The following is a 26,285-nucleotide window of genomic DNA, read 5'->3' on the forward strand; positions in this document are numbered from 1 at the left end:
AGAAATATACCATATTCCTGGTTTGGAAGAATCAATATTGTGAAAATGACTATACTACCTAAAGCAACCTACAGGTTCAATGCAATCCCTATCAAACTACCAATGGCAATCTTCACAGAATTAGAACAAAAAAAATCTTACAATTCGTATGGAAACACAAAAGACCCAAATAGCCAAAGCAATCTTGAGAAAGAAAAATGGAGTTGGAGGAATCAGGCTCCCCGACTTCAAACCATACCACAAAGTTACAGTAATCAAGACAGTATGGTACTGGCACAGAAACATAAATATAGATAAATGGTACAGGAGGGGCTTCCCTGGTGGCGCAGTGGTTGCGCGTCCGCCTGCCGATACAGGGGAACCGGGTTCGCGCCCCGGTCTGGGAGGATCCCACATGCCGCGGAGCGGCTGGGCCCATGAGCCATGGCCGCTGAGCCTGCGCGTCCGGAGCCTGTGCTCCGCAACGGGAGAGGCCGCAACAGAGGGAGGCCCGCATACTACCAAAAAAAAAAAAAAAAAAAGGTACAGGACAGAAGGCCCAGAGATAAACCCACGCACATATGGGCACCTAATTTACGACAAAGGAGGCAAAAACATACAATGGAGAAAAGACAGCCTTTTCAATAAGTGGTGCTGGGAAAACTGGACAGCTACATGTAAAAGAATGAAATTAGAACACTACCTAACACCATACACAAAAATAAACTCCAAATGTAAATGTAAGACCAGACACTATAAAACTTTTAGAGGAAAACATAGGAAAAACACTCTTTGACATAAACCACAGCAAGATCTTTTCTGACCCACCTCCTAGAGTAACAGAAATAAAAAACAAAAATAAACAAGTGGGATTTAATTAAACTTAAAAGCTTTTGCACAGCAAAGGAAACCGTAAACAAGACAAAAAGACAACCCTCAGAATGGGAGAAAATATTTGCAAATGAAACAACAAAGGATTAATCTCCAAAATATACAAACAGCTCATGGAGCTCAATATCAAAAAAACAAACAATCCAGTTAAAAAATGGGCAGAAGACCTAAATAGACATTTCACCAAGGAAGACATACAGATAGCCAAGAGGCACATGAAAAGATGCTCAACATCTCTAATTATTAGAGAAATGCAAATCAAAACTACAATGAGGGGGCTTCCCTGGTGGCACAGTGGTTGGGAGTCTGCCTGCTAATGCACGGGGCACGGGTTCGAGCCCTGGTCTGGGAGGATCCCACATGCTGCGGAGCGACTGGGCCCGTGAGCCACAACTACTGAGCCTGCGCGCCTGGAGCCTGTGCTCCGCAACGGGAGAGGCCACGATAGTGAGGGGCCCGCGCACCGCGATGAAGAGTGGCCCCCGCTTGCCACAACTAGAGAAAGCCCTCGCGCAGAAACGAAGACCCAACACAGCCCTAAATACATACATACATACATACTCCTGTTCTCTGTTTTTTTTTTAAAAAACAAAACAAAACTACAATGAGGTATCACCTCACACCAGTCAGAATGGCCATTATCAAAAAAGCTAACGCTGGAAAGGGTATGGTGAAAAGGGAACCCTTCTACACTGTTGGTGGGAATATAAATTGATACAACCACTATGGAAAACAGTATGGAGGTTCCTTAAAAAACTAAAAATAGAACTACCATATGACCCAGCAATCCCATTACTGGGCATATACCCTGAGAAAACCATAATTCAGAAAGAGACATGCACCACAATGTTTACTGCAGCACTATTTACGATAGCCAGGACATGGAAGCAACTTAAATGTCAATCGACAGATGAATGGATAAAGAAGATGTGGCACATATATACAATGGAATATTACTCAGCCATAAAAGGAAACGAAATTGAGTTATTTGTAGTGAGGTGAATGGACCTAGAGTCTGTCATACAGAGTGAAGTAAGAAAGAGAAAAACAAATACCATATGCCAACGCATATATATGGAATCTAAAAATAAAAATGGTAGTGATGAACCTAGTTGCAGGGCAGGAATAAACAGGCAGACATAGAGAATAGACTTGGTGACGTGGGGTGGGTGGGCGAAGCTGCGGCTAAGTGAGAGTAGCATCGACATATATACACTACCGAATGTAAAATAGTTGGCTGGTGGGAAGCAGCAGCATAGCATAGGGAGATGGGTTCGGCGCTTTGCGATGACCTAGAGGGGTGGGATAGGGAGGATAGGAGGGAGGCTCAAGAGGGAGGGGATATGGGGACATGTGTATGCATATGGCTGATTCGCTCTGTTGTGCAACAGAAACTAACATGGTATTGTGAAGCAATTATACTCCAATAAAGATTAAAAAAAAAAAAAAAGAATGGTTTCAAAAGAGCAGCTGTTGTAGTGAGTGGGGAACTGTATCTCAAGAGAAAAGATAAATTATTTGGTTGTAGTTCACCTCTCCCCTTCATCCCAACACTAAGTCATAACATACTAAAAAGCTCCCCAAAAGCCAAAAAAACAAAAAACTTACCAAATATACAGCTTCATTGTAATTGTTTGCTTTCAACGATTCTTTAAGTTGACGAATCATGGCTTCTACAAATTCTCCACCAAAGTTGTAATTCCTGGCATTTAGTAGTCCAACTAATGTTGTATAAATTGTCAACTTCTCAGGTAACAGACGTGCACTGATTTGAGAACCCAGCACAATAAGAAGATCCCAAAACAACAGCATTAAGTTGCTGAATTTTATACTATAAAAAATTTTAAATTGTTTTACTAACCTTAGAAAAGCATTACATTTAGCTATGTTTTTAAAACTATGTCAGAAAAGGCATAAATATTGAGAAGAGTTGCAGACATGGCTGCCTCAATTTTTTCATTTTAATTCTAGTTAGTTAATCCAAGAGTTAAGAAAGTAAAACACTCTAATTGTGAAGTCATCAAACTAAAATAGATATAACTGACGCCAGACCAGTGTTTCTTCCAATGTGCTTAGTGGAATTGAATAGCAGGTCTACAGAAAACGGTTTCCATGGTAAAATATCTGGCAATTGCTGAGTGAAACAAGTTTCTTTAATGCAGAATCATTAAGGGGGAGATGGAGCAATCAACATTTCTAAACTTAGCCGACCAAATGTCACAGGATCAGAATTTCACTTTGAGAAACACTATTCTAGTTGCTTAGAAAAAATTCAGAACTAAAACCAGTTCCTATCAGTTAAATTGTTGAATTTTTAACATGGTACTCTGATACAGTAAGATTTCTTTACATCCAGTTTGCTTACTCAAGTGTGTTAATTTTCATTAAAGTTATTTGAAAAGTAGAGAAGAGGATTACAGTAATAAATCTTCAAAAAAAGCAAATGTTGATCCCTAATTTAGGCAGCCTTTAGAAATCAGCTCAAAAAAGAAAAGCAAATGGGAACTCCTGATTGTTCAGATTCTCTTATACTTTTTGCATTTTTCCAAGGTTCCTAGCAAAGAGTGTTAGGGACAATTTAGGTTTTAAAAAAATAACTGCATTGATAGTAACCATTCCTCCTCAACCCTCCCCTGCTTCAAAGTCATGGCTTCCATCAGAGTTTAAGCATAAATCTACTCTATTCTAAAAAATACTTTCAGAACAGAAGGAATCTACAGATAACTATAGCCAAATAACTTTTCTTAGTATTAGTTTCTTAGTCTAAGGATATGTCTTCCTGAATATTAACTAGATTCCTTAAAAAATTGCATCTGAAATTATTTGTACTTTATGAGATATTAAAGTAAAATCCACTGATAGTTTCAATTTGTGTGTACATTTTTAATTTTCAAAACTGAGCTGTAAGCAATTTTAAAAACCCATTATTTAAAAATAACTGAAATAACATTTTAAGGCACCTTCATAATGAAGACTCCTTTATCCAGAAGTCATAGATACTCCTTTGCGAAGCATACAGTTTAGAGTGACCAATGTCCACCTGAGTGATGAGGAAGTCTGGACTGCTAATTCCACTGTTGGGAGAGACTGTTTCATGATTTCATGTGAGACTTTTCCCATTCTAATGTCCTTACAAATTAAATGCTGATACTCGTTCTAGCTAACCTAATTCAGAGAAAGATTATGACTATTATGTCATAGCTTCAAAAGTATCTTCAGCCTTCTAAGAAGGGCTATTATTACTTGAGTGACTGGTTCTCAAATATGTTTGATACTACTGATTAAAAGTATAAATTAAACTCATATATATTTAATTGTACGTGCTTAAAAGAAAATAGCTGAATGTGAAGTTGTCTACTTTCTCACTTAAAAGTAGTCAACTCAAGTGATTCTAAGGATCCAAGAAACGAAACAAAGAAAGTGCTCAATTTTCATCCTATTTATCTCTAAGAGTTCGCCAAAGGGCAAAAGGTCATTTCATTTGACAAATTCCCCACAGAATGAAAGCAGATGACATATGAAACATAAACACATCTTCTGAACATTCACAAGCATTTAAGAGTAGATAATACATTATCACCTGGATTCATAAATCTTTTGTATACATACACTGTACAAAGAAGCCTTAAGATCTTGCTCTTATAGTTAGGAAGATCAGCTTCCAAAACGCCAGCCAAGCCTTCTAGGTTGCTCTCCAAAGAGCAGGCACTCTGTAGAAGACAGCATATTAAATATCTGTCAAGTACTCAGCAATTAGTGCATTAAAATTTTCTAGGTGATGATAAAAAAGTTACACATAAGGCAATGACAGTTTAGTATAAATAAATTCAGGTTATTATTCTTTAGAAAACCATGAAAAGAGAACGAATAAAATTTAAAAAGCAATCTAAGATAGCAGAACAAGTATTAGAAATGGGAGGACATTCTGGGCTCTATTCTACTTCTCTAACTAATTCACTTAACTGTATGACTGGGCAAATTACCTCAACTATCCAGAACTTCCTCGGTCTCCATTTTTTTTTAATACATTAAAAAAAATTTTTTTTAAACATTAAAAAAATTTTTTTTTAAATTTATTTAATTTATTTATTTTTGGCTGCATTGGGTCTTCATTGCTGTGCACAGGCTTCCTCTAGTTGTGGCCAGCGGGGACTACTCCTCGCCATGGTGCACGGGCTTCTCATTATGGTGGCCTCACCTGTTGGGGAGCATGGGCTCTAGGTGCGCGGGCTTCAGTAGTTGTGGCTCACGGGCTCCAAAGGGCAGGCTCAGTAGCTGTGGAACACGGGCCCAGCTGCTCCGCGGCATGTGGGATCTTCCCGGACCAGGGCTCGAACCCACGTCCCCTGCATTGGCAGGCAGATTCCCAACCACTGCACCACCAGGGAAGCCCCCGGTCTTCATTTTTTTAAAAAAAATTAATTAATTAATTAATTTTTTTTTGCGGTACACGGGCCTCTCACTGCTGTGGCCTGTCCCGTTGCGGAGCACAGGCCCCGGACGCACAGGCTCAGCGGCCATGGCTCACAGGCCCAGCCGCTCCGCGGCACGTGGGATCTTCCCGGACTGGGGCACGAACCCGTGTCCCCTGCATCGGCAGGCGGACTCTCAACCACTGCGCCACCAGGGATGCCCTTTGTATTTAATTTAATTTAATTTTATTTTTTTATTATTTTTTTTGTCTTCATTTTTAAATTGAGTGGACTATTCCCTAAGGTCCCTTCTAAGACTAATATTCTATGAAAGTTACTAATAACATTTAACTCTCTGCATTCCAAGGCTTTTTAATATGCATTTACTTTGGGATATAAATATATGGCAATACAAACTTTGCCCACAACTTAGATCATCGAGTTTGCAGATGCAGAAACTAACCAAGCACAGTTAACTACAACCCTATGCCCATCACAGTCTGTGCCTATTTTGATCATACCTTTTCTCCTACTTTGCATATTAAAGATTCCAAATGATCTTCAGTTTCATTTGCATCAGAGGTCTTTCTCCTTTTGTGAGGCTGTCCCCCTGTTTCAAACAATGTAAAAAAATGAACATTACATGATGAATCTGTTATCAAAAACGTTAACTTTTTAAATGCTATAATCACTTTTGTACCAGAAGCCCTACTATTTACACACAGTAGAAGTGCTTAACTGGCCCTCCACTTCTCAGACAAGGCTAGATCAACCAACAGTCTCCATACCCAGGGGCACCATAATAACTCCAGGAAGCATTATTTATGTTAAATTTTGTGATTATAGTGCCCCCATGGAGCAACGCAATGCAGCAGCCCTGTCCATTTCTATGGATAGGCAGCAAAGGTGCCCATAACATGCTAACCACTAGCAGTTAGAAGACTCCCTGTAACACTCATGTATAGCTATTCCCATTCTTTGAACTTGAGTTGTTTATTCATCCTGAGTCGCTTGTTCCTAAAACCTGTCAGTGCCAGTAGTACTCATTATTTTAATAATGAAAATTATGCAAACTGATGAAATATGGGTGTAAAAACCAAGTTGAATGCTGTGGAAAGACTTGATTAGGGGGGAAAAAAGCTTTTAAAAAAGAAAGGTATGAAGAGGAAAACTTCAAAAGATGGGAAAGGGAGCATAAAACATTAGGATTCCTCACTAGTATTTACAAATGTCTGAGCTCTTTAACTCTTCAATTAACGGCTTTGGTGCTACAGACCTTGCAGCACTAGGGTCTAGTTCATCCCAAACAATGAGAATTACAATCAGCAGACATACTCAAAGAAAAGTCCTGAGTACTATATCAAACAATCGGTGGGGAAAAGGTATATGTTTTATGGTTTCCTGCTTTAACCAGCTCTTGGTTCCGTACTTTACTGATCCTATTATGTTCAAAAACGGTGTCATTCAGAGTTGTGCAAACAGACAAAAACTACCATTCTGAAATCATTACCAGTCATCTATCTGTCCTTTTGGTCGCTGAAGAATTCAATTTGAATGAAGCTGTGCTACAAATCATCCTTAAGCACTGGACTGTCTATTGTTCGGTCTTGCTGTTAGTGATCTCTTACTACCAATATTTTGTTTAAAACCTCAACATACCCACCTTATATCCTTTTGTGGACTAACATAAGGCTGAAAAAATTTCAAATAAGGTGTTAAATATGGAACATGATGCTGTTGCTACACACGATGTTGGCTAGTCTCCCAGTATAATTCAATTTTTAACTTCCACCAATCAGATTATTAGGATGGCATGTGAACACGGAAGCAATAATCTGTAACTGTGTTGGAGATCTGTATCAATAATGAAAATCTGCAGATATAGGGTTACCCTGTAGCAAGTTATATTTTTAATCTTCTCCAGTCTTGTACAGCCAAAGAAACTGAACCATTTTTACAGAGTTCATAATTACTTACTTGCCACTGGAACATTTGGCTTGAAGAACACAATGATTTTCATAAAACACAGCACTTGGCTATTCTAAGCTTGGGGTGTTAAAAATTTTTCCAACGTCTGAAATCATCTTCAGGTACCTACCACCTGAACTCAAGCTGAATAAAACCGATCTATTACTATCTAGATAGGACCAAACAAAGTATTATAAAAGGCCATAGGACAAAGCACTGTGTGCTTTGACCCCCCCCCCACCCAGCCCCTTAGTTATCATTAGGATCTGGTTTAAATAACCACTGAATTTTGAAGGGATAGTTTTGAAGGGATAATGCCATAAAAAATATAATACACATGCAGCATGACAGCTGTGATGTATTCCTGGAGATATGTGTCCGTGTAAAGTTGTGGACATGTATGGTATTGTGGGATCAGTGACCTTGATTCTCAAATATACATTAAACTGAAGTCACAGGATCTCTATAAAGGTTCCACCACCCCAAGAGTCAAATTCGACACAAAGACTTCTATTTCCAGGATTCATTCATTGAAAAAAATGACATATCTGATGCAATGTTTATATAAGCTATCAGCCAGGACATTAAAATAGCCTTCTCCAAGAGCAGTGGTTCTCAACTGGGTTGGATTTTTGTTCCCCAGGAGCCACTTGGCAATCTCTGGCGACATTTTTAGTTGTCACAACTCTGGCATCCAGGGAACAGGGGCCAGAGATTCTACTAAACATATCAGATTGCAGAGGACAACTCCCAACAACAAAGAATCATCCAGCCCAAAATGGCAGCAGTGCTGATGTTGAGAAACTCTGTTCTAGAAAGCAGAATATATTAAATGTTCTTCAGAACCAGATTCTGGTAAGGTTGGGAGAATGCAGATGCTAAAAATCTAGCTGAATGAGAGCATTTTTGTTTTTAAACTTTAACCATTGTTCCTTTCTGGCCCATCTACTTTGCCAGCCCTTTATCCCACATCCCACCTCCACACCCTCTCTAAATTAACCATCCAGCTGGCTTGTTCTCAAATCAGTTTAGAATCATACCCCAGTCTTTAAAGCAACCCTCCTAGGCCCTCTTGTAAGACTGAAAAGAAGAAAATACTGCTGTAGGGAGAGAAGGTAGGATTTCTGAAGAAAAACTAGAAAATACAGTATACAGTCTTATCTCTGAAGTGCAACTCTTCTTTTCTCTTCTTCTTCTCATTTTTACTATGCTTGTAGAATGAGAAGAGGCAGAAAGTATTAAGAAGTAAGAGATACCCCACACTCACCTGATATTGGAGAGAATATAAAGAGGGGTGGGGAGGGGGACGTACAGACACAACGTGAACTCATGCACAGTAACAGGATACTGAACTCAAGAGAATGTGGGCAAGAGCATGGGGAAGTAGAATAAAGCACTTCAATGAAGAATAAAATTTTGGGAATGAGCTGAATGTTTTCACCTACCCTCAAGAAAGCATATCTAAGGTAGCTCCCAAAACAACAACAGATTTTATATTAACATGTTAACTAAGTAGAAGTTTTACTATGTAAATTAAAGCTACACATTAGCACTTCCGTTCTGACACCCTTGGCTAGTATGAAAGAGAGAAGCAAGTCTCTATTAAAACCCATCAGAAAGGGACTTCCCTGGTGGCACAGTGGTTAAGAATACGCCTGCCAATGCAGGGGACACGGGTTCGATCCCTGGTCTGGGAAGATTGCAACTAAGCCCGTGTGCCACAATTACTGAGCCTGCACTCTAGACTCCGCAAGCCACAACTACTGAGCCCTCGTGACACAACTAGTGAAGCCTGTAAGCCTAGAGCCTGTGCTCTGCAACGAGAGAAGCCCGCGCACCGCAGCTAGAGAAAGCCCACGCTCAGCAACGAAGATCCAATGCAGCCAAATAAAAAAACAACAAAAAACCCATCAGAAAGAATCTTAATACACCAAATAATTTTTCGCCTGTAAGGTGATCCTTATTCTACATGGATACACTGTACTACACATCTTATATCCTTATTTAGAATTATATGTACTATAAAAAATTTTAGACCCACAAAGTGGAAACAAAAACCAACTCTGTAAAAGAGAAAGTAACAAAAACAAGGGAAAGGGGAAAAGTAAAGCACCTTGATCCTGCAGATTTACTAACCATCACTTCTGAAACAAACTATACTTTTCATCACAATAACAAATCCCTTCACTTCTATTCGTTTTGTTTTCTGTAGTTAGGTAAAAGAACAGTCACCTTCTAAAAGGTAAGGACCTAATTCTAAGTAGCTTAAAAGGGACTAATATAGGGTTTTGGCCAAGATTATGGACAATCTAAAAACTTTCTTAAAAGAACAAAGCAATTTCTTGAACAGCTATTGTATGCATATCCAAAATAACAGAAAAGCTTCAGAGACATTCTTAAAAAGGGTCTAAGAAATGAGTCAGATTTAGCACTGGACCAGTATCCATACACATTAATTTCCATTTAGGACTTTCCTTTCCTTGTCTATAAATCCATCTCTAGGTGAACTTCATTGGTATAGCTTCCGGAACTTATCTTCTTGGATCAAGGACACTCTAGTCTCAGCACAGAGACACAATTTTAAAATTGCCCTCTGTGAGCTGATCCTCTGCTACCCTTCCGATCTTATCTCCTACAACTCTCCCTCTCACTCACTCTGCTACAGCAACACTGGCCTCCTTGCTGTTTGAGGATAAGAATACTCTAGCCTTAACACCCTTGCATTTGAGGCTCGCTTTGCTTAGACTACTGCGTTTCCCCCACACTGCCATCTGGTTTGCCCCCTCACCTCCTGCAGGTCTTTGATCAGATGCGATTCTCAGTGAGGCCTTCCCTGACCAACCAATACAAAATGGCAACTCCTCCCCGACAGCAGCCTCTACTCTCTTTACCCAGTTTTCGTTTTCTCCATAGCGCTTAACACCATATGATACACTATATTTACTTGATTGTTTTCTGCCTGTAAAAGGGAATCTTTCTGTTGCCCACTGCTGTACTGTCAGTAGTTAGAACTGTGCCTGGCACTGTTAAATATTTGTTGAATAAATTATTATATCTAGTCAAGCATATGGAAAGCCATGGCAGTCAGTGACTGATAAGAGCTGACAATAATCCAGAAATGCTCAGATGCATCTATTTAATACAACAATAATAACTCAGCCTATTTTAAAATAGCTTTCTGCAGTATTTAAGCTTCCAATATTTCTGATTTTTAAAAAAATTAGTAGATGCTTAACCAAAAGAAAAGTATCTAAAATATTTGATTCAGATCACCGTTTAGGATAAACCCTAGCTGATCATTACCCAAACTTTTGCAATTTACAAAAGTTCCAGACTTGGTGTAGTATCTAAGAGGGACTATAAACTGCCCCTCGACTACTATATTATTCATAGTAAACTCTGGTTAATTAACTCCTTATTTTGTTTTGTCTTTATGTATTTATTCTGAGGTTCCTGCAGCAAGACCCGAATGGACACTGATTTAGCTGCCAAAAGCTAACTCCTAAGAAAGTTATGCCAGCATCCCAATAACCAAAGACAAAGCTGTTTTTCTACATATTCACATCCAATTCTCCAGGCTGCCCCTTGGAAACATTTTCTCTCCCTTTAGGGATGCCCTAGAAGAGAGAAGAAGTAGAGTAGAGAAAGCATGAGAAGAGCAAAGAAAATGGGAAGAACTTTAAAAGCCTCAACTTCTCCAAACCCCAAGTGATGACTTCTAGGATAGAGATTAAGTTCTTTTTTTAATATAAATTTATTTATTTTTATTTATTTATTTTTGGCTGTGTTGGGTCTTCGTTTCTGTGCGAGAGCTTTCTCTAGTTGTGGCGAGTGGGGGCCACTCCTCATCGCAGTGCGCGGGCCTCTCACTGTCGCGGCCTCTCTTGTTGCAGAGCACAGGCTTCCAGACGCGCAGGCTCGGTAGTTGTGGCTCACGGGACCAGCTGCCCCGTGGCATGTGGGATCTTCCCAGACCAGGTCTCGAACCCGTGTCCCCTTCATTGGCAGGCAGATTCTCAACCACTGTGCCACCAGGGAAGCCCCCTAAGTTTTTAATTAATCAAAGGCAAAGCACCTGAAAACTATTTTCTGTGCCCTGTATGTACATTATACAAGAAGCATCCTGTGTTTAAAAAAAAAAAAAAAAAAAAAAAAATCAAAGCATGCAGCATAGTAATACCTGTGTAGTGACAAGAACCTTGGACTTGATTTCACTGGTGTCTGGGCACTGCTAACCGTGTCTCCATGTTAATTACACTAAAATTTTAGACCCTTAGGTGTCAGATGAGAAGGCTGAACTAGAATATCCTCTCAAGCCATGCCCTAGCAGAAATCTGATATTTCACTGTTAAAACTAAATTAGGGGGATTCTGCTCCTGCCCCAAAGTGCCCCAACATTCAAGAAGAGAAAAATGTTAGTGGGGAAAATTAATTCAAATGTTTTGTTCTGTACTTTTTCTTACATTGTCGACATCTGCCAATGTTTATCACCTCTTAAGCATTAGCAGGTGATAAAATACACACCATCATGAGCAATTAGTCACAGGTGTTACCTCATTTAATCCTCACAAAACCAAGAGGTATGTATCATTACTTCTACATTACAGACTAAGGTTTAAGGAGGTGATATAACCTGGGCAAGATCACAAAGTAAACGGCAGGGTCCAGCTTTGAACTTAAGCCCTCTGATTCCAAAGTCTGGCCTCTTAATCACTACACTACACTCTTTTCAAAGAACAATACCCTAAAATATTAATAACAGAATTACTGTTAGTTTTTCTTTTTTTGAATGTGTGTTCTTGACTGATTTTTGTAATTAAGCACCTTTTCTATTTTTAACTAGCAAAATTATTCTTGGTTTTTATGATGGCAACTCCATGCCCCATGAGCGCAACCGTGCAAATGGAGATGGGAATTTAGATCTAAATCTCTACGAGCTCTCCGGTTAGTCTTCCGGCACTTTTTCTTACACGAGGAAAATATGCTTACGGCCAGTTCAAAATCTAACACAACAACCTACGTACATCTTTTTTTTTTTAGACACCTCTTGGGTGTGGTTAAGAAACCTATTTCTTTCCCTGCCGCTTGAAAAAAGGCAAAACGACGGATGACCGGTACAGGAGAGAGCTCAGATTGCGATTCATCAGGTCTCTCGTCTTCTGAGAGCCCTTTTTAGGTTCAGTTTGAGGGTCCAAACGAGACACGGGGATGAGTGGGTCCCTGTCACTATCCCTAAGAGGCGGCGGCACAGACACAGGTGTACTTCCCTGCTCGGCGGTGCTAAGGGCCAAATCTTGAAGAGTCCTTAGAGACCAGGGGTCCGCCAGGCCGCTCCTCTGCCAACGACTGAAGGAGGTGGGGCGGGGAGAAGCAGGGGCTTTCCAGAAGTCGCCCGGCCACACTCTCGCTGTACCATCCGCTTCTCTCCGCGGCTCCCCGAACGCTCCCGGGGGGAAGGGCTTCCCATCCCTTCGCTCGAGATCCGAAGACCAAAGAAGCCAAAGCTCGACCCCTCCTGGGCGCGGCCTCGGCGGCCGGGCCCAGAGCACTCACCATCGTTCTCGTCGCTGTGCCGTCGCCGTGACATGCCGCACGCCGGTGCGCCGCCGAGCCGAGACGCCGGGCGGGAAGCGCGGCAGGAACCTTCGGGCAGCCGGCCGGCGCGAGGACAGCGGTGAGGCGCGCGGAGTGGCCGTCGCGCAGGCGCACTTGCTCGCGACGGCTCCCGGAAGCACAAGGGGGAGAGGTGGCCTGGTGGCTCGGCGGGCTTGGATCCGGGAGGGCCGGCGTCTGGAAGCTCACCAGGCCGCGGGCGTCTAGTCCGCACGCAACCGCCCTCTCGGGCTACCTCCGCCTCTCGGTTGCTTCCTTCGCCCGCCTTCCCTCGAAGTCCTTCCGGGGCCACGCGGAGAGCACCGCCTTTTCAGCCAGCCCGAGCCCGCCCGCCGCGAGCCACGCCAAGAGGCCAATGGTCTAGGAAGGACGCTCTAGTCCCCGCCTCCACTTCAGACCCTCCCACTGGGCCTCTCGGAGGTTTTCCCGGCGGCCCTTTCGCTAACGGCCTAGACTTCCGGAGTGAGGTGAGGTCCCCGGCGTTCCTTCCTACGCAAATACAGGCTGGGCCTGGAGGTGCGAGGGCAGTGAGCGGTGACAGTTGCTAGGCGGAGACCTTCCCGTGAAGAAAGATTTAAGAAAGGATCAGGACAGGCCGGTATGTGCTCATCTTTCTCCCACTTCCGGGCCTTTGCCGGCTTGGGAAAGCTGGGCGGAGAGATTGGGCCAGGCCCGGCGCGCGGGGTGGGGCCCGGGTGGGGGGCGGCGCCGCTCTAGCCTTCCCGGGGACAGAAAGACCCTCTCTAGTGTGAGTTTGCTGCTCCGGGGCTACCCTCTGGCCGTCATCTGACCTCTCGCGCCTCCGAGTTGTTTAGGAAGGAACGGGTGATTGCTTTAGTAATATTTTCAGTAGTTATTGGATATCTCCATACGTGTATGTGAATGTCTCCCGCCCTGACATCTCTGATGAGCACCACAGCTGCTTATCTAACTGCCTTGTCCATGGCCATCTGAAATTTCACACGTCTGAAATGGAACTTATGTTTAACTCTCCTGGCCTAACTTATTCCTCCTTCCGTCTTACCCATTTCAGTAAATGGCCCCATCCATTCTATTGCTTAATCCAAAAATGTAGGTAGGATTGTTCCTACGGAACAATCTATCGGTAGACCCTGCCGACTCTACTTTCCGAACTGATCCAGAAGCAGATCACGTTATTCCTTTGTTTACAGCTTTCCGTGGCAAAAAAACTCCATAACCTCTCCTACAGGGTTCTACTCTCTCATCACTGTATTCCAACCCCTCTGACTTTATTTTTGTACCTCCAGTAAGTCAAGTTCGTTCCCACTTGAGGAATTTATACTCATTATTTCCTTTGTCTTAATATCTGTGCTCCTAAGTCTGCGTGGATGGATCCTTGTCATTTCGGTCTCAGCTCAAACATCAGGCCCTTGGTGAAGGCTTCCCTGGCCACCCAATCACTCTTTATTTAATTTGACAAATGTTATATTTATTGTGTGCCAGGCAGTGTTCTAGATGCTGAGGATGCAGAGGTGAACAAAGGAAAACCCCTGCTTTCTCAGTGCGGATGACCCATTTAGGAACCAGCAAACAGTGCAATCAGAGGTAGTGAGCAAAAGTGGGAGAAGATAATATTAGGGAAGTGGTGGAAGGGGCTTTGTAAGGACCTTGGACTTCTAGTACATTTAGAAGCTTTTGGAGGGCGATCTGACTTATTTTTTAATAGTTACCTCTGTGGCTTCTACAGGAGCAGGGCAGTTAGGCAACTGCAGTAATTCAGTCAAGAAATGATGGCTTGAATGAGGTTGGTAGTGAAGGTGGTGCAGTGTGGTCTGATGTCATTGTATTTCAAGAGCAGAGTTGATAGGCTTTTCAATAGTCTGAAAGAGTAAGGAGATGAGAATCCCAAAGTTTTTTTGTCTGAGTAACAGGAAGAATGGAATTCTTTACTGAGGTAAGGAAGACTGAGGAAGAGCAAGTTGAGTTTGGTTTTAACAGTTGCATTTGAACAGCCTCCTAGCCTTCCAGCTGAAGCTATCCCGTAGACATTGGTTATGTGAATTTGGAGTTCAGGGGAGAGGCCTGGTCTGGAGATGTAAATTTGGAGTCAGTTAGCATATAGTGTTCTAAACATAAAATTTCCTTTATGATTGTTTCCCTTTTTAATTTTTTCATGGAAGCTTCAAACATTTACAGAAGTAGAGGAATTTATATAATGAACCCCCATGGACTTTATCAACCAGCTTCAGCAATTACCAACTAATGTCCCATCTACTTTTACCTATATTATCTCCCCTTGCCCAATTATTCTGAAGTAAATATAGTTTATAAGTCCCTGGGACTAGATGAAGATCACTTCAAAGGTGAGTGTAGATAGGGTGATTGAACATTTAGAGGTTGGGATGATAAGGAGGATCCGCAACAAAGAAAACTGAGAAGCAGTAGCTCATCACTGATATTTTCATGTTTTTTTGTTTACGTAGTGTCTCTTCTCTTACTATAACATAAGCTCCAAGTTAACAAGGACCTTAACAGTTTCATTAAGACCTTCATCCGCATCACTATTTTATCTGTCAGGCACATAGCAAAGTCCCCACAAATAATAATTAAGAATATATAAATAAGTTAAAGTGAGAACTGAAAGAGGGTTTAGAGTGAGGGGAGGTCATTTTGGGGTGGTGTGAAAGGTATGTGTGGAGACCCTGAGGCAAGAGAGGGCAGGGCTCATTTGCGGAACTAGGCGAAGTCCAACATGGCCAGAAAAGGATATGTGAGGGAGAGTGTTGTCTTAGATGAGCCTAGAGTGGTAGGGGAACTACGTATGTGTCAAAGGCTACATAGTCCTTTCCAGTCCTCACTGTAGTCCTGCAAAGTAGATACTGTCATCTCCATTTTACACATTTGGGAATTAGAACTCAGAAAAGTTAAATATCATGCCCAGGTTCACACACTTGCACCCAGCTGCACCACAATCCGAAGCCCATGCTTTCCCCAGTCTTTCATGTTCTTCACATTTGTCACTTGTAACATTTGCTTTACTAAAAACACAGCATGTTGGTTGTACCGTGTCCATTTTGACAAGATTTGGCCACAGTAGCAGTTTGTATATTTCTTCTGGCTCATTAAAATGAGGCTCTTTTGGTAGTTATTTCTTCTAAGTAAGGGAATTTGCCCAGCTCAAAAATTACGGGACAAAAAAGAACAAAACATTTATAATTGAAGGTACTAACAGGCAGCTTGGTTGATTTTGGTTGCACCTGGTGCTTTTTTGGTATCTTTTTCCCTAAATGTTTACATGGTTTGCCCTCTAATTCAGGTTTCTGCTGAAATGCTACTGCCTCAGAAAGACTTTACCTACCCTCTGAGTTTTAAAGAATCCCGTGGTGACTCTGTCTCCTTACTTTGCTTAGTTGTCATCATAGCCCTTTTTACCATCTGACTTTTTTTAAAAAACAATTTATTCATTTGTTTACCTTCTCTCTCTCCCCACTGGAAAGTGAGGTCTAAGAAGGCAGAGACTTTTTCTATTTCATTCACTGCTGTATCTCCAGGGCCTCGAACAGTGCTGGGCATAGAATTGGTGCTAAATAAATATTTCTTGGATGAACGAGTAAATGAATGGATGGATAGCTTGAGCTACTTGGGCCCATGCTCATTTGCATGATTGATTAGCTTCAGGTTTACTTCAAGTAGTAATCAAAGACTTGGACGTTGTTGTTTTTCCCTTACTTACTTCCTAGGAGATAGTTAACTGAAAGGAGTCTGCCTCACTGCTGGAACCAAACCAGATGCCTTCTTCCACTTCACCAGACCAAGGAGATGACCTGGAGGCCTGTGTTTTAAGGTTTTCAGACCTGGATTTGAAAGACACAAGTCTTATCAATCCCAGTAGCAGTATCAAAGCAGAGTTAGATGTCAGTACAAAGAAGAAATACTCATTTGCAAAGAAAAAGGTAAAATTGCTGTTGATGTTTCAAGATCATGTAGGTATAGTTAATGTAGATATACCTAGAAGTAGCTCATCAAGGTTTTCCTCCAGGGAGTGGAGGGCTAGTGAGACACTAGACTGATGCCATGTTCAAGGTAAGGTCTAGTCAGAACCATTAGCCAGTAATCTTAGTTCAGTGTCAAGCAAAGGAAAATCATAGGCAAGGTGTGGCTATGGAACACTTATTTATGGTGGAGTACTCGAGGACAGATCCTAGACAGATGGGCTGGATTCCTTTTCCCACCTAGGGTTATGGTAAGAACCCCAGGAACCCAGGAAACCTAGTCATAAGAACAGACAGGCATTAGGGCAACTGCTGTCTAAGACTCCTGATCCGGTCCAGCTGGCAGGGCTCCGTTGGTTGGGAGAAGGAACAGAGCAGCCCAGAATGCTTCAGGCTTACTGAGGATTGGGTTACAGGGGTGGTATGGTTGCTATTCTTCTGTGCCATTTATTCTTTTTATAGGGATCGTTGACTAAACCCTCTACCTGCTGAAGCTCAAAGGAAAATGACTTGACTGAGGAAGTGCAATTGAGACTTAGTTTTCTTACCTCCAATCTGTTGTCACTCTTTTGCAAAATCATCTTATATTGGCTCCATGTCAATGAAGAATAAATGTCTGCTTATAACTTCCTATCTACCACCCTTCTGCCCTCATCTCACACAGATTTCCTTGAAAATGAAACCCAATGGGTACAGAAAGGGTTTTTTTTTTAAGTTACTTTGCAATAATTTCAAACTTATAGAAAGGTTGCCAGAATTGTACAGAGGACCCCCATCTCCCCTCTGCCCAGCAGCTCCATTCATGTTTCATCAGCTGCCTCAAATGGCTTTTACAGATCCACTCTAAGGTCACATGTTACCTTTAGTTGTTATGTCTCATAAGTGTTCAATCTGGACCACTTTCTCATTTTTTTCCCTGAAATCATGACTGTGACATTTTTGAAGGTTACAGATGAGTTATGGTGTAGAACATCTCATGATTTTCACTCATGTTTCCTTGTGATAAGATTCAAATTATGGCTTTGTTAATAAGACTGCCCCACAAGAGATGCTGTGTTCATCTGGCTGCATTGTGTCATGCAGTCACAGTGCCAATTTGTCCCATTACTGGCAATGTTAATTTTGGGTACTTGATTAAGGAAGTGCCTGTCGGATTTCTTTGCTATGAAATTATTTTTTCCCTTTTAATTATTCAGTATTTGGGGGGAAATACTTTGAGACTATGTAAATAGCCTGTACCTCAACCAACTTTCATCTACTAGTTTTAGATCCATTGATGTTTCTTTGCTGAATTATTACTGTGATGGTTTCTAAATGGTAATTTTCTAATTGCTTCATTCCTTCTAGATTTCTTACTTGGCATTGTTCTGTAAGGAAGAGCTTTCTTTCCTCCCAATTTATTTGTATCAGTGTGTATTCAAGAATTCTATTTTATTCAGTGGGCTATAATCCATTACTATAATTATTTATTTTGATGCTCAGATTATCTCACATTTGGCTGGGAGCCCCTTCAAGCTAGTATCTCTGTCTTTTTGACTTGCCCTCATCATTCTTTGAGCATTTCCTTACTTTCTAATTCAACAAGATGTTTCAGGGTCATCTTGTATTTTCCCTGTCTCATCCCTGGAGTCAGACATTTCTTCAAGGGGCCCTGGTTCTTTCTAGTGGAGAATTGTCAAAAACCAAAACCTGGGGGCTAGGTGAGCGCATTGCTTCTAAGGTGTTGCTTCTCCCAGGACCTCTGGTGGACGGAGCTAGGAATATATAGAGATGAATACACATACATCCATATGTATCATACACATACTTTTATAGTTACTTTTATATCAGTGTAAATCAAATGAGTTCATACCATTACTTTCAGTTCCATTCCAACATCACAAGGTTTATTCTCTCTCCAGTTTCTTTTTGGCTGCACTGTGCAGCTTGCGGGATCTTAGTTCCCTAACCAGGGACTGAACCCATGCCCTCGGCAGTGAAAGCGTGGAGTCCTAACCACTGGACTGCCAGGGAACTCCCTCTCTCTCCTTTTCATATTGGTGGAGAACCTAGCTCTATTTAATCCCAATATGTTGACTTACTTGCTTATTCCTTGTATGCAGTCTTCCCACTCTGCCAAGCTGCCTCCTCCACCAGGGCCTGCCTTCCCCACACAGGCCTCACCCACCTCTGAGCTGCCTTCCTAGCTCTGGCCTGCATCTCTCTCTCTTTCTTTTTTTTTAGAGAAGTAATTTGTCTCTCTCTCTTAAAAAATTTATTTTATTTTTGGCTGTGTTGGGTCTTCGCTGCTGTGCACGCGCTTTCTCTAGTTTCAGCAAGCAGGGGCTACTCTTCGTTGTGGTGCACGGGCTTCTCATTGTGGTGGCTTCTCTTGTTGCAGAGCAGGGGCTCTAGGCCTGTGGGCTTCAGTAGTTGTGGCACGGTGGGCTCATTAGTTGTGGCTCACAGGCTCTAGAGCGCAGGCTCAGTATTTGTGGCACACGGGCTTAGTTGCTCTGCGGCATGTGGGGTCTTCCCGGACCAGGGCTTGAACCCGTGTCCCCTGCATTGGCAGGCGGATTCTTAACCACTGCGCCACCAGGGAAGCCCTGGCCTGCATCTCTCTTGAACAGACCCCACACGGGCCCTAGCTGCTGCTGGATCTTCAATGCTTTGTTCACGAGGCCCTAAAAGACCAGTGGCAGGCCACATTTACACTGGGCCTCCCATCTTGCTCAGGCTTGCCTGATGGCTTTTTGACAAAGGAAAGAGGGGAGAAGGAAAAAATTCAGATTTTATATAGTATTTCTTTAAGGACCATGACTTTTTGAGGCTTCGATGATAATGAGGCCTTGGATGCATACACGTTAGTTCTAAGTATAATACAAAGAAACACTTAAGTTGACATACACACCATCTCTCTCTCTCTTTTTTGCCTATACAGAAGGATTAACTGCAGGAGAGGCTAAAAAATGCCCTCCAGTGTAATTTCAGACGACCCCATCCTGCTTCAGTCTGGGACAGTCCAGATATGGTTGTGTACAGACTGAGGAAGGTCCAAAAGTGATGCTCCGTATTTAATAATTGTTATTCTTCAGAGTGCCCAATTTTGGGTGCTGTACTCTAGTCTTCAGATGCATTAAGAAAATTGTTTAAAATATATATAGATATATATATGTAAAAATACCTTTCCATTTTTTTCAGCCTTGAAAAAGGCTGATAATCATAGATACCATTTAACTTCCATTTATACATCAAAAAACACCATAAACAAAGTTGAAAAATGAATTACAAGCTGGGAAACAAATTTGGATAACTATGATCAACAAAAGGTCACTGAAACCACTTACAAATCAGTAAGAAGATTAGATAAATGCCACAGTAGAAAAATAGGCAACAGATACTAACAGGTAAGCTAGAATAGAACATCGAATCAATATGAAAAAATATTCAACCTTAAATCAAAGATACACAAATAAAAACAGGATATTTCTTTTGCCTTTTATTTGGGTCAATATTAAAAATATTGACAAAAATTAAATACTGATAAAAATGCTGTGGATAAAATGGAACCCTCATGCATTGCTGGTGAGTGTTTTAATTGGTATGATTTTCCAGGTAGTCACTATTTCTCACAGTTTAAAATTTTATGCTTCTTCATCTCCAAAACTTTCTTCTAAATAGTTACTCTAAGTAGATGGTTAAAGACGTATAGAAAGATGTGTGCATGGCATGTTCATTCACCATTGCTTATAACTGCAAATATTGGAAACAAAAATAGCTCGCTCATTTAGAATTGGTTAAAAGAGTTATGGTGCATCCATAATTTTCTCTTCTGTTTAAATTTTTTTTAACAATTAGCCTAAATCCTCTTTATACAAATCAAAACATTTTGGTAGTCTTTCCAGTCTTTTTCAATGTACTTTTTAATGTAGTTGAGATTACATTTGTATAAGCAAATTATATCCAGTTTTTTTCATTTAATATTATATTTTCCCATGTAATTTAAAACTGGCTGCTTAATATTCCATAGTAAGTATACTCCATAATTTCCTTGACCATTTCCTTTTTGGAGGAAGTTCAGTCTCTCAGGAAGTTCTTCTATAGAACAGTAGGACATAAAACTAGAAATCCCTGTGGAAAGATAAGGGATTTCACTGAGACTTTCATTCTAGCCTGGAACCTAAGGTTATTTAACAGTGACATATTTGAAATTTAATTGTAGGCATTTGCCCTTTTTGTCAAAACTAAAGAACTTCCCACACCTCCTTCTGAGTATAAAGAAAAATGGTGGAAATGCTGTCAGCAACTATTCACAGACCAGACCAGCATCCACAGACATGTGGCAACACAACATGCTGATGAGATTTACCATGAGACTGCTTCTGTTTTAAAGCAGCTGACTGTGACATCGAGCACCTCAAAGACTCTTAAGTCTGCAGACAAAAGAAACCCTTTCAAAGACCACCTTACCCATAACCATGAAGTGTCTGCTTGGCTCCCTGATACAAGCTGCTTTAGCCCTGATGAGCTGTTAAGGTAAGAATTTCATTGTGTACCTTTCATTTAATTTAAAAAATGTCTTTCCAGTCACAGTGAGATACCACCCATCCATTAAAATGGCAAATCCTTAAGGCACAGAATTTCTCTACCGCCTAAACTAGGCCGATAAACATGTTCTATGTATAATAGAAGACCATAGCCTATGCGGTAGCATATACCTGCACAGCTGACAGTGTTCTCCGGGTTTCTCGGAAGCCATCCTACATCTTATCTTCTCTAGGCAGAGGTAAAGAACAGAAAATTGTATTTTTTTCAAAGAGAAATCAGAAGGCCCAGAAATGTTAATGATTCCTGTACCTGAATAATGTCAGAACTTAAAAAGGGGTTTTTGTTGCCAAATGTGGTTTTCTGAGCTGAATATGTTTTAGAAAGTATGTTTATTTTATTTTATTATTATTTTTTAAAATTTATCTTTGGCTGTGTTGGGTCTTTGTTGCTGCGCACGGGCTTTCTCTCTAGTTGCGGCGAGCGGGGGCTACTCTTTGTTGCGGTGCGCAGGCTTCTCACTGCGCTGGCTTCTCTTGTTGCGGAGCATGGGCTCTAGGTATATGGGCTTCAGTAGTTGCAGCATGTGGTCTCAGTAGTTGCGGTGCGCAGGCTCTAGGGCGCAGGCTCAGTAGTTGTGGCGCGTGGGATTAGTTGCTCCGCGGCATGTGGGATCTTCCCGGACCAGGGCTTGTGCCCATGTCCCCTGCATTGGCAGGTGGATTCTTAACCACTGCGCCACCAGGGAAGTCCCTATGTTAAGTTTTAGAACTGAGGCATAGGATTAGAAGTTTAAATCCGCGTTTGAAAACCTCACCAAATCATAATATTACATAATTCTAGAGGACAGATTTCTGATTTTAAGCAATTCCTAAACTATTTGGTGAATAGAAAATGCCCAAATTTGATACATTTTTGTCACCTGTGTTATGCCAGTTCCCTTTGTTTATCAGAAAGAGGAAGAGAAAGTTAGAAAGAGAATTGAACTTGGAGTCAGACTTGAGCTAGTCACTAAAATTCTTTGTACCTTTACGTTCTCACCTCTAAACTGGAATAATAATGCCTGCTGTGCCTACCTCACAGAATTGCTATATGAATTATATAAAATGATGATGGTAAGAGCACTTGTAAACTATAAAGTGCTATACAAATGTTGTCTCTTCATTTCTGTATGGCCCTGCTTTTTAGTTAGAAAGACAAAGAAAAGGATACATGAAACATTTAGCAGATGGTATGAGACAGGCTATATAATTATCACTTACAATTGTGTGGCTCAGACAGTAATTCATTACAGGAATTTAGAGAAAGGAAAATAGAAAGGCTCTGAAATAGATAAGCAGGTTTCGGAGACTAGGCCCTGAAATATGAAGAGGGCACCGATGAGACAGTCACAGATTCCAGAGCTGGATGGGACCTTAATTATCATCTGTTATACATTCTCTAAAATATGTCTGTACAACACTAGCTCTGGAGGATGCTATCAGGTGTTGAAAAGAGATGTTAAAGACAAGTTTGGGAAGCATTAGGTTAAAATGTTCTTTCTTGCAGGACTGCCCAGAGCCTTCAATAGATGAGGGGCTTTCACTGTGACTCTAGAAGGGGAGATGTTATCTGCAGGATTTCTCAGACATGTGATTTCATAGAACAGCTTCAGAGCACACTTTGAGAAATGCAGTTTATTTCAGTCCTCCAGTTTTACAGATGAGGAAATCAAGGCCCAGGGATGATAAGACACCCGCCCAGGTCCCATAACTAGTTAGTTTAAGTCAGCACAGTGCAGTAGAAGGAGTATGGGTTCTAGTGTCAGAAGACTAGTGTTCCAGTCCTGACTGTCACTTTGTAGCTGTCTCACCTGGGATGAATTGGACTCAGTTTATTCAGCTATAAAATGGGGATGATAATAACCTGTCTCATGGGTAACAGGATTACATGAAAAAATGGAAGTGAAACCTTTTTGTACAGAGAGAGATTCAAAACAGATACTGCCTTGTGTTAGAGTATAAGCCAGATGGATTCAAATTTCCAGCTGTCTTATGGAAAGGGGTTATTAATACCTATCTCATGGATATGATGATTAAACAAGGAAATCAAAGTAAGCTCACTTGTTTATAAAGGAAGGAGTTCAGTGCAGGTATTGTCTTCTTTAGAGCAAATACAGACAGGAGTTGCTTCTCATTTCAGGAGGAGAATGATAGTTAGGAGCAAACGCAGGCATGAGTTTCTTCCTTAGGCCTTTCTTCTGATTCTGCCTGGGTATACTTATGAATTGTCTCTTCCTTATGCCAGTGACTCAAATGCTTTTTCCCCTGTGGTTTTCTTTTTATAGTGGCCAGGGCAATGGTGAAGGGGAGGTGCTACTTTATTACTGCTACTGTGACCTGGAGGATCCTGATTGGATCTGTGCCTGGCAGACAGCTCTGTGTCAGCACCTGCACCTCACGGGCAAGGTAACACCTTCTCCCACACCCTATCCTTCACTGGACTCATCTTGCCTCCAACTTAGTTTGCAGAGGCTGTGCTTGAAGGATTCACCAGTTGGGTTCTTAGAAATTAGCAAATTCCTGCTAGGCATTTAAGTGGAACACTAAATAGCTATTAACATGATGTTTTCTGTTGGTAGGAATGTAAGTTGGTACAGCCACTATGGAAAACAGTATGGAGGTTCCTCAGAAAATTAAAAATAGAGCTACCATAGGATCCTGCAGTCCTACTCCTGGGCATATATCCAGACAAAACTAATCCAAAAAGATACATGCACCCCGATGTTCATAGCAGCACTGTTCACAATAGCCAAGACATGGAAACAACCTAAATGTCCGTCAACAGATGAATGGATAAAGAAAATGTGGTACATACATACAAAGGAATACTACTCAGTCATAAAAAAGAATGAAATAATGCCACTTGCAGCAATGTGGATGCAACTAGAGATTATCATACTAAGTGAAGTAAGTCAGAAAGACAAATACTGTATTTCATTTATATGTGGAATCTAAATATGACACAGCTGAACCTATCTACAAAACAGAAACAGACTCGCAGACATAGAGAACAGACGTGGTTGCCAACAGGGAGGGGATTGGGGGAGGCATGGAGTGGGAGTTTGGGGTTAGCAGATATAAGCTATTATATATGGAATGGATAAACAATAACGTTCTGTATAACACAGAGAGCTATAAACAGTATCCTATAATAAACCATAATGGAAAAAAATATTTTTAAAATGAATGTATATATATGTATAACTAAATCACTTTGCTGTACAGCAGAAATTAACACAACATTGTAAATCAACTATACTTCAATTTAAAAAAATGGTGTTTTATAAGACTACATAAAGGCATAGACCAGGGATCAGCAAACTTTTTCTTAAAGAGCCATATGGTAAATATTTTAGGCTTTGCACAAAAGCTGCTCAAACTTGGTGTTGTAATATGAAAACAACCGTAGACAATATGTAAAAGAACAGATATTCCAGTAAAACCTATGTAAAAGCAGGCATAATTTGCTGACCCCTTGCATGGGGAAATGTTCTTGATATATTAACTGGAAAAACATTTTATAGAACTGTACATATAGGTGTGATATCAAGTTGCTTCCTAATTTTCTTAGAACATGTCAGTCTTTTGCCATTTTGTGGTTTTGACATTTGCTGTTTCCTTTCCCTCTTGAATGTTTTTTTCCCTAGATCTTCACATGGCTTGTTCCTCACTTCAGATCTCCCCTCAAATGTTATCTCCTGAGAATTCTATCTGTCTCTCTCCAAACCTCATCACTTTCTATTCCCTTCTGCTCAAAGAATTTCAAAAAGTTTACTACTATTGGAGAGTATAATCTCTGTTTAATTTGTTATAATCTATCTCCCTTGTAGAATATAAGCTTCATGAGTACGGAACTTTGTTAATCAGTTGATATAGTCAGTGCTAGAACAGGGCTTAGCACATAGCAGACAGTAAATATTTGGAGAATGTTGAGTAAAAGGATGAATGTATGTTTGTAACAAAACCACAAGCATGTGTGTAAAAAGATGGAGAGTGGTAAATATCAAAATGTTAGTTGTGATTTTCTCTACGTAATAGGAGTATGGATTTTTTTTCAAATCCTCGATGATTATATATATATAAATACACACACACATATATGTGTATATATGTATTTTAAAATTTTAAATCAAAAGGAAGTGAACTAGATTCCCTCTGAGATCACCTCTGGTTATGACGCTGTACTGTCTTAGGCCTAATGTTTCCCACACATGTCCTAGGTTTTAATTCCCTAAGGCAATTATTTGATCAGTCAGTGATATTTTTCACACCCATGTTGTTTTATAGATAGTGACTGAAAGCTTCTTTTACCTCATTCAGTTCATCACCAGGTCCTGCCATTTCTGCCTCTAAAATATCCTTTGATTCCGTTCACTCTGTCTTCTGCTTCCACCACCTTAAACCAAGCCCCACCCTCTCTTACCTAGTTCATTTCAGCAGCTTCCAGACTACTCTCCATTCTTCCATCCTTGCCCGCACTTAATCATTTTCCACACAGCAGCCAGAATATTCTTAAAAGGTAAATGAAATCATCTCCCTCCCTCCCTCCTCACAATCTTTCAGTAGCTATCCAGTGCATTTAGAGTAAAACCCAAATCCTTAACGTGCCCTTAGTTTCCTGCATTATTTGGCCCCTTCCGCCTTTTCCACTTATCTGATACCATTCTTTTCTCATTACACTCCAGCAAAATAGCCTTTTAGTTTCTTGGAGCCCACAAAGTTTTTTTGGTGCCTTTGGGCCTTTTTATAAGGAAATTCTCTTCAAGGAACTCTCCCACACCCACTCGGGTTCTCCTATCTAATTTTTAATCAATCTTCAGTTCTCATTTTTTTTTTTTTTTTTTTTTTGTGGTACGTGGGCCTCTCACTGTTGTGGCCTCTCCCGTTGCGGAGCACAGGCC

At 41.0% G+C, this 26,285-nt stretch overlaps 3 protein-coding genes across 7 annotated transcripts in view; 1 reads left to right on the forward strand and 2 right to left on the reverse strand.

The window, feature by feature from the left end:
* The window catches only part of NCBP1 (nuclear cap binding protein subunit 1), a 51,654-nt gene extending 38,611 nt beyond the window's left edge, over nt 1–13,043 (reverse strand). Inside the window, exons 1-4 of one of the 3 annotated variants that reach the window (XR_003681196.2) lie at nt 12,804–13,043; nt 5,804–5,892; nt 4,480–4,580; nt 2,479–2,635 (exon numbers count right to left, since the gene is read on the reverse strand). Coding sequence is in view for 2 of the 3 variants with exons in the window: in XM_007110592.4 (XP_007110654.1) it covers nt 2,479–2,635; nt 4,480–4,580; nt 5,804–5,892; nt 12,804–12,837 (381 nt within the window). In the remaining variant the exon portion in view is untranslated. Of the gene's footprint in view, nt 1–2,478; nt 2,636–4,450; nt 4,581–5,803; nt 5,893–12,803 lie in introns of those variants that run through there. The other 2 variants (XM_007110592.4, XM_007110593.4) reach the window with 2 other exon arrangements.
* A 270-nt stretch (nt 13,044–13,313) lies between these two features.
* The window catches only part of TSTD2 (thiosulfate sulfurtransferase like domain containing 2), a 25,546-nt gene continuing 12,574 nt past the window's right edge, over nt 13,314–26,285 (forward strand). The window contains exons 1-4 of one of the 3 annotated variants that reach the window (XM_028493781.2): nt 13,314–13,461; nt 16,565–16,777; nt 21,195–21,334; nt 23,670–23,790. In XM_028493781.2, the coding sequence (XP_028349582.1) occupies nt 16,613–16,777; nt 21,195–21,334; nt 23,670–23,790 (426 nt within the window). In that variant the 5' untranslated portion in view covers nt 13,314–13,461; nt 16,565–16,612. Of the gene's footprint in view, nt 13,462–16,564; nt 16,778–21,020; nt 21,335–23,669; nt 23,791–26,285 lie in introns of all 3 variants that reach the window. The other 2 variants (XM_007110594.4, XM_007110596.4) reach the window with 2 other exon arrangements.
* The window catches only part of TMOD1 (tropomodulin 1), an 85,006-nt gene continuing 73,059 nt past the window's right edge, over nt 14,339–26,285 (reverse strand). Inside the window, exon 8 of the mRNA XM_028493786.2 lies at nt 14,339–14,704. Within this exon, the coding sequence (XP_028349587.1) occupies nt 14,697–14,704 (8 nt within the window). The 3' untranslated portion in view covers nt 14,339–14,696. The remainder of the gene's footprint in view (nt 14,705–26,285) is intronic.

Source organism: Physeter macrocephalus, chromosome 9, assembly GCF_002837175.3.
Source record: "Physeter macrocephalus isolate SW-GA chromosome 9, ASM283717v5, whole genome shotgun sequence".
Taxonomy (NCBI): domain Eukaryota; kingdom Metazoa; phylum Chordata; class Mammalia; order Artiodactyla; family Physeteridae; genus Physeter; species Physeter macrocephalus.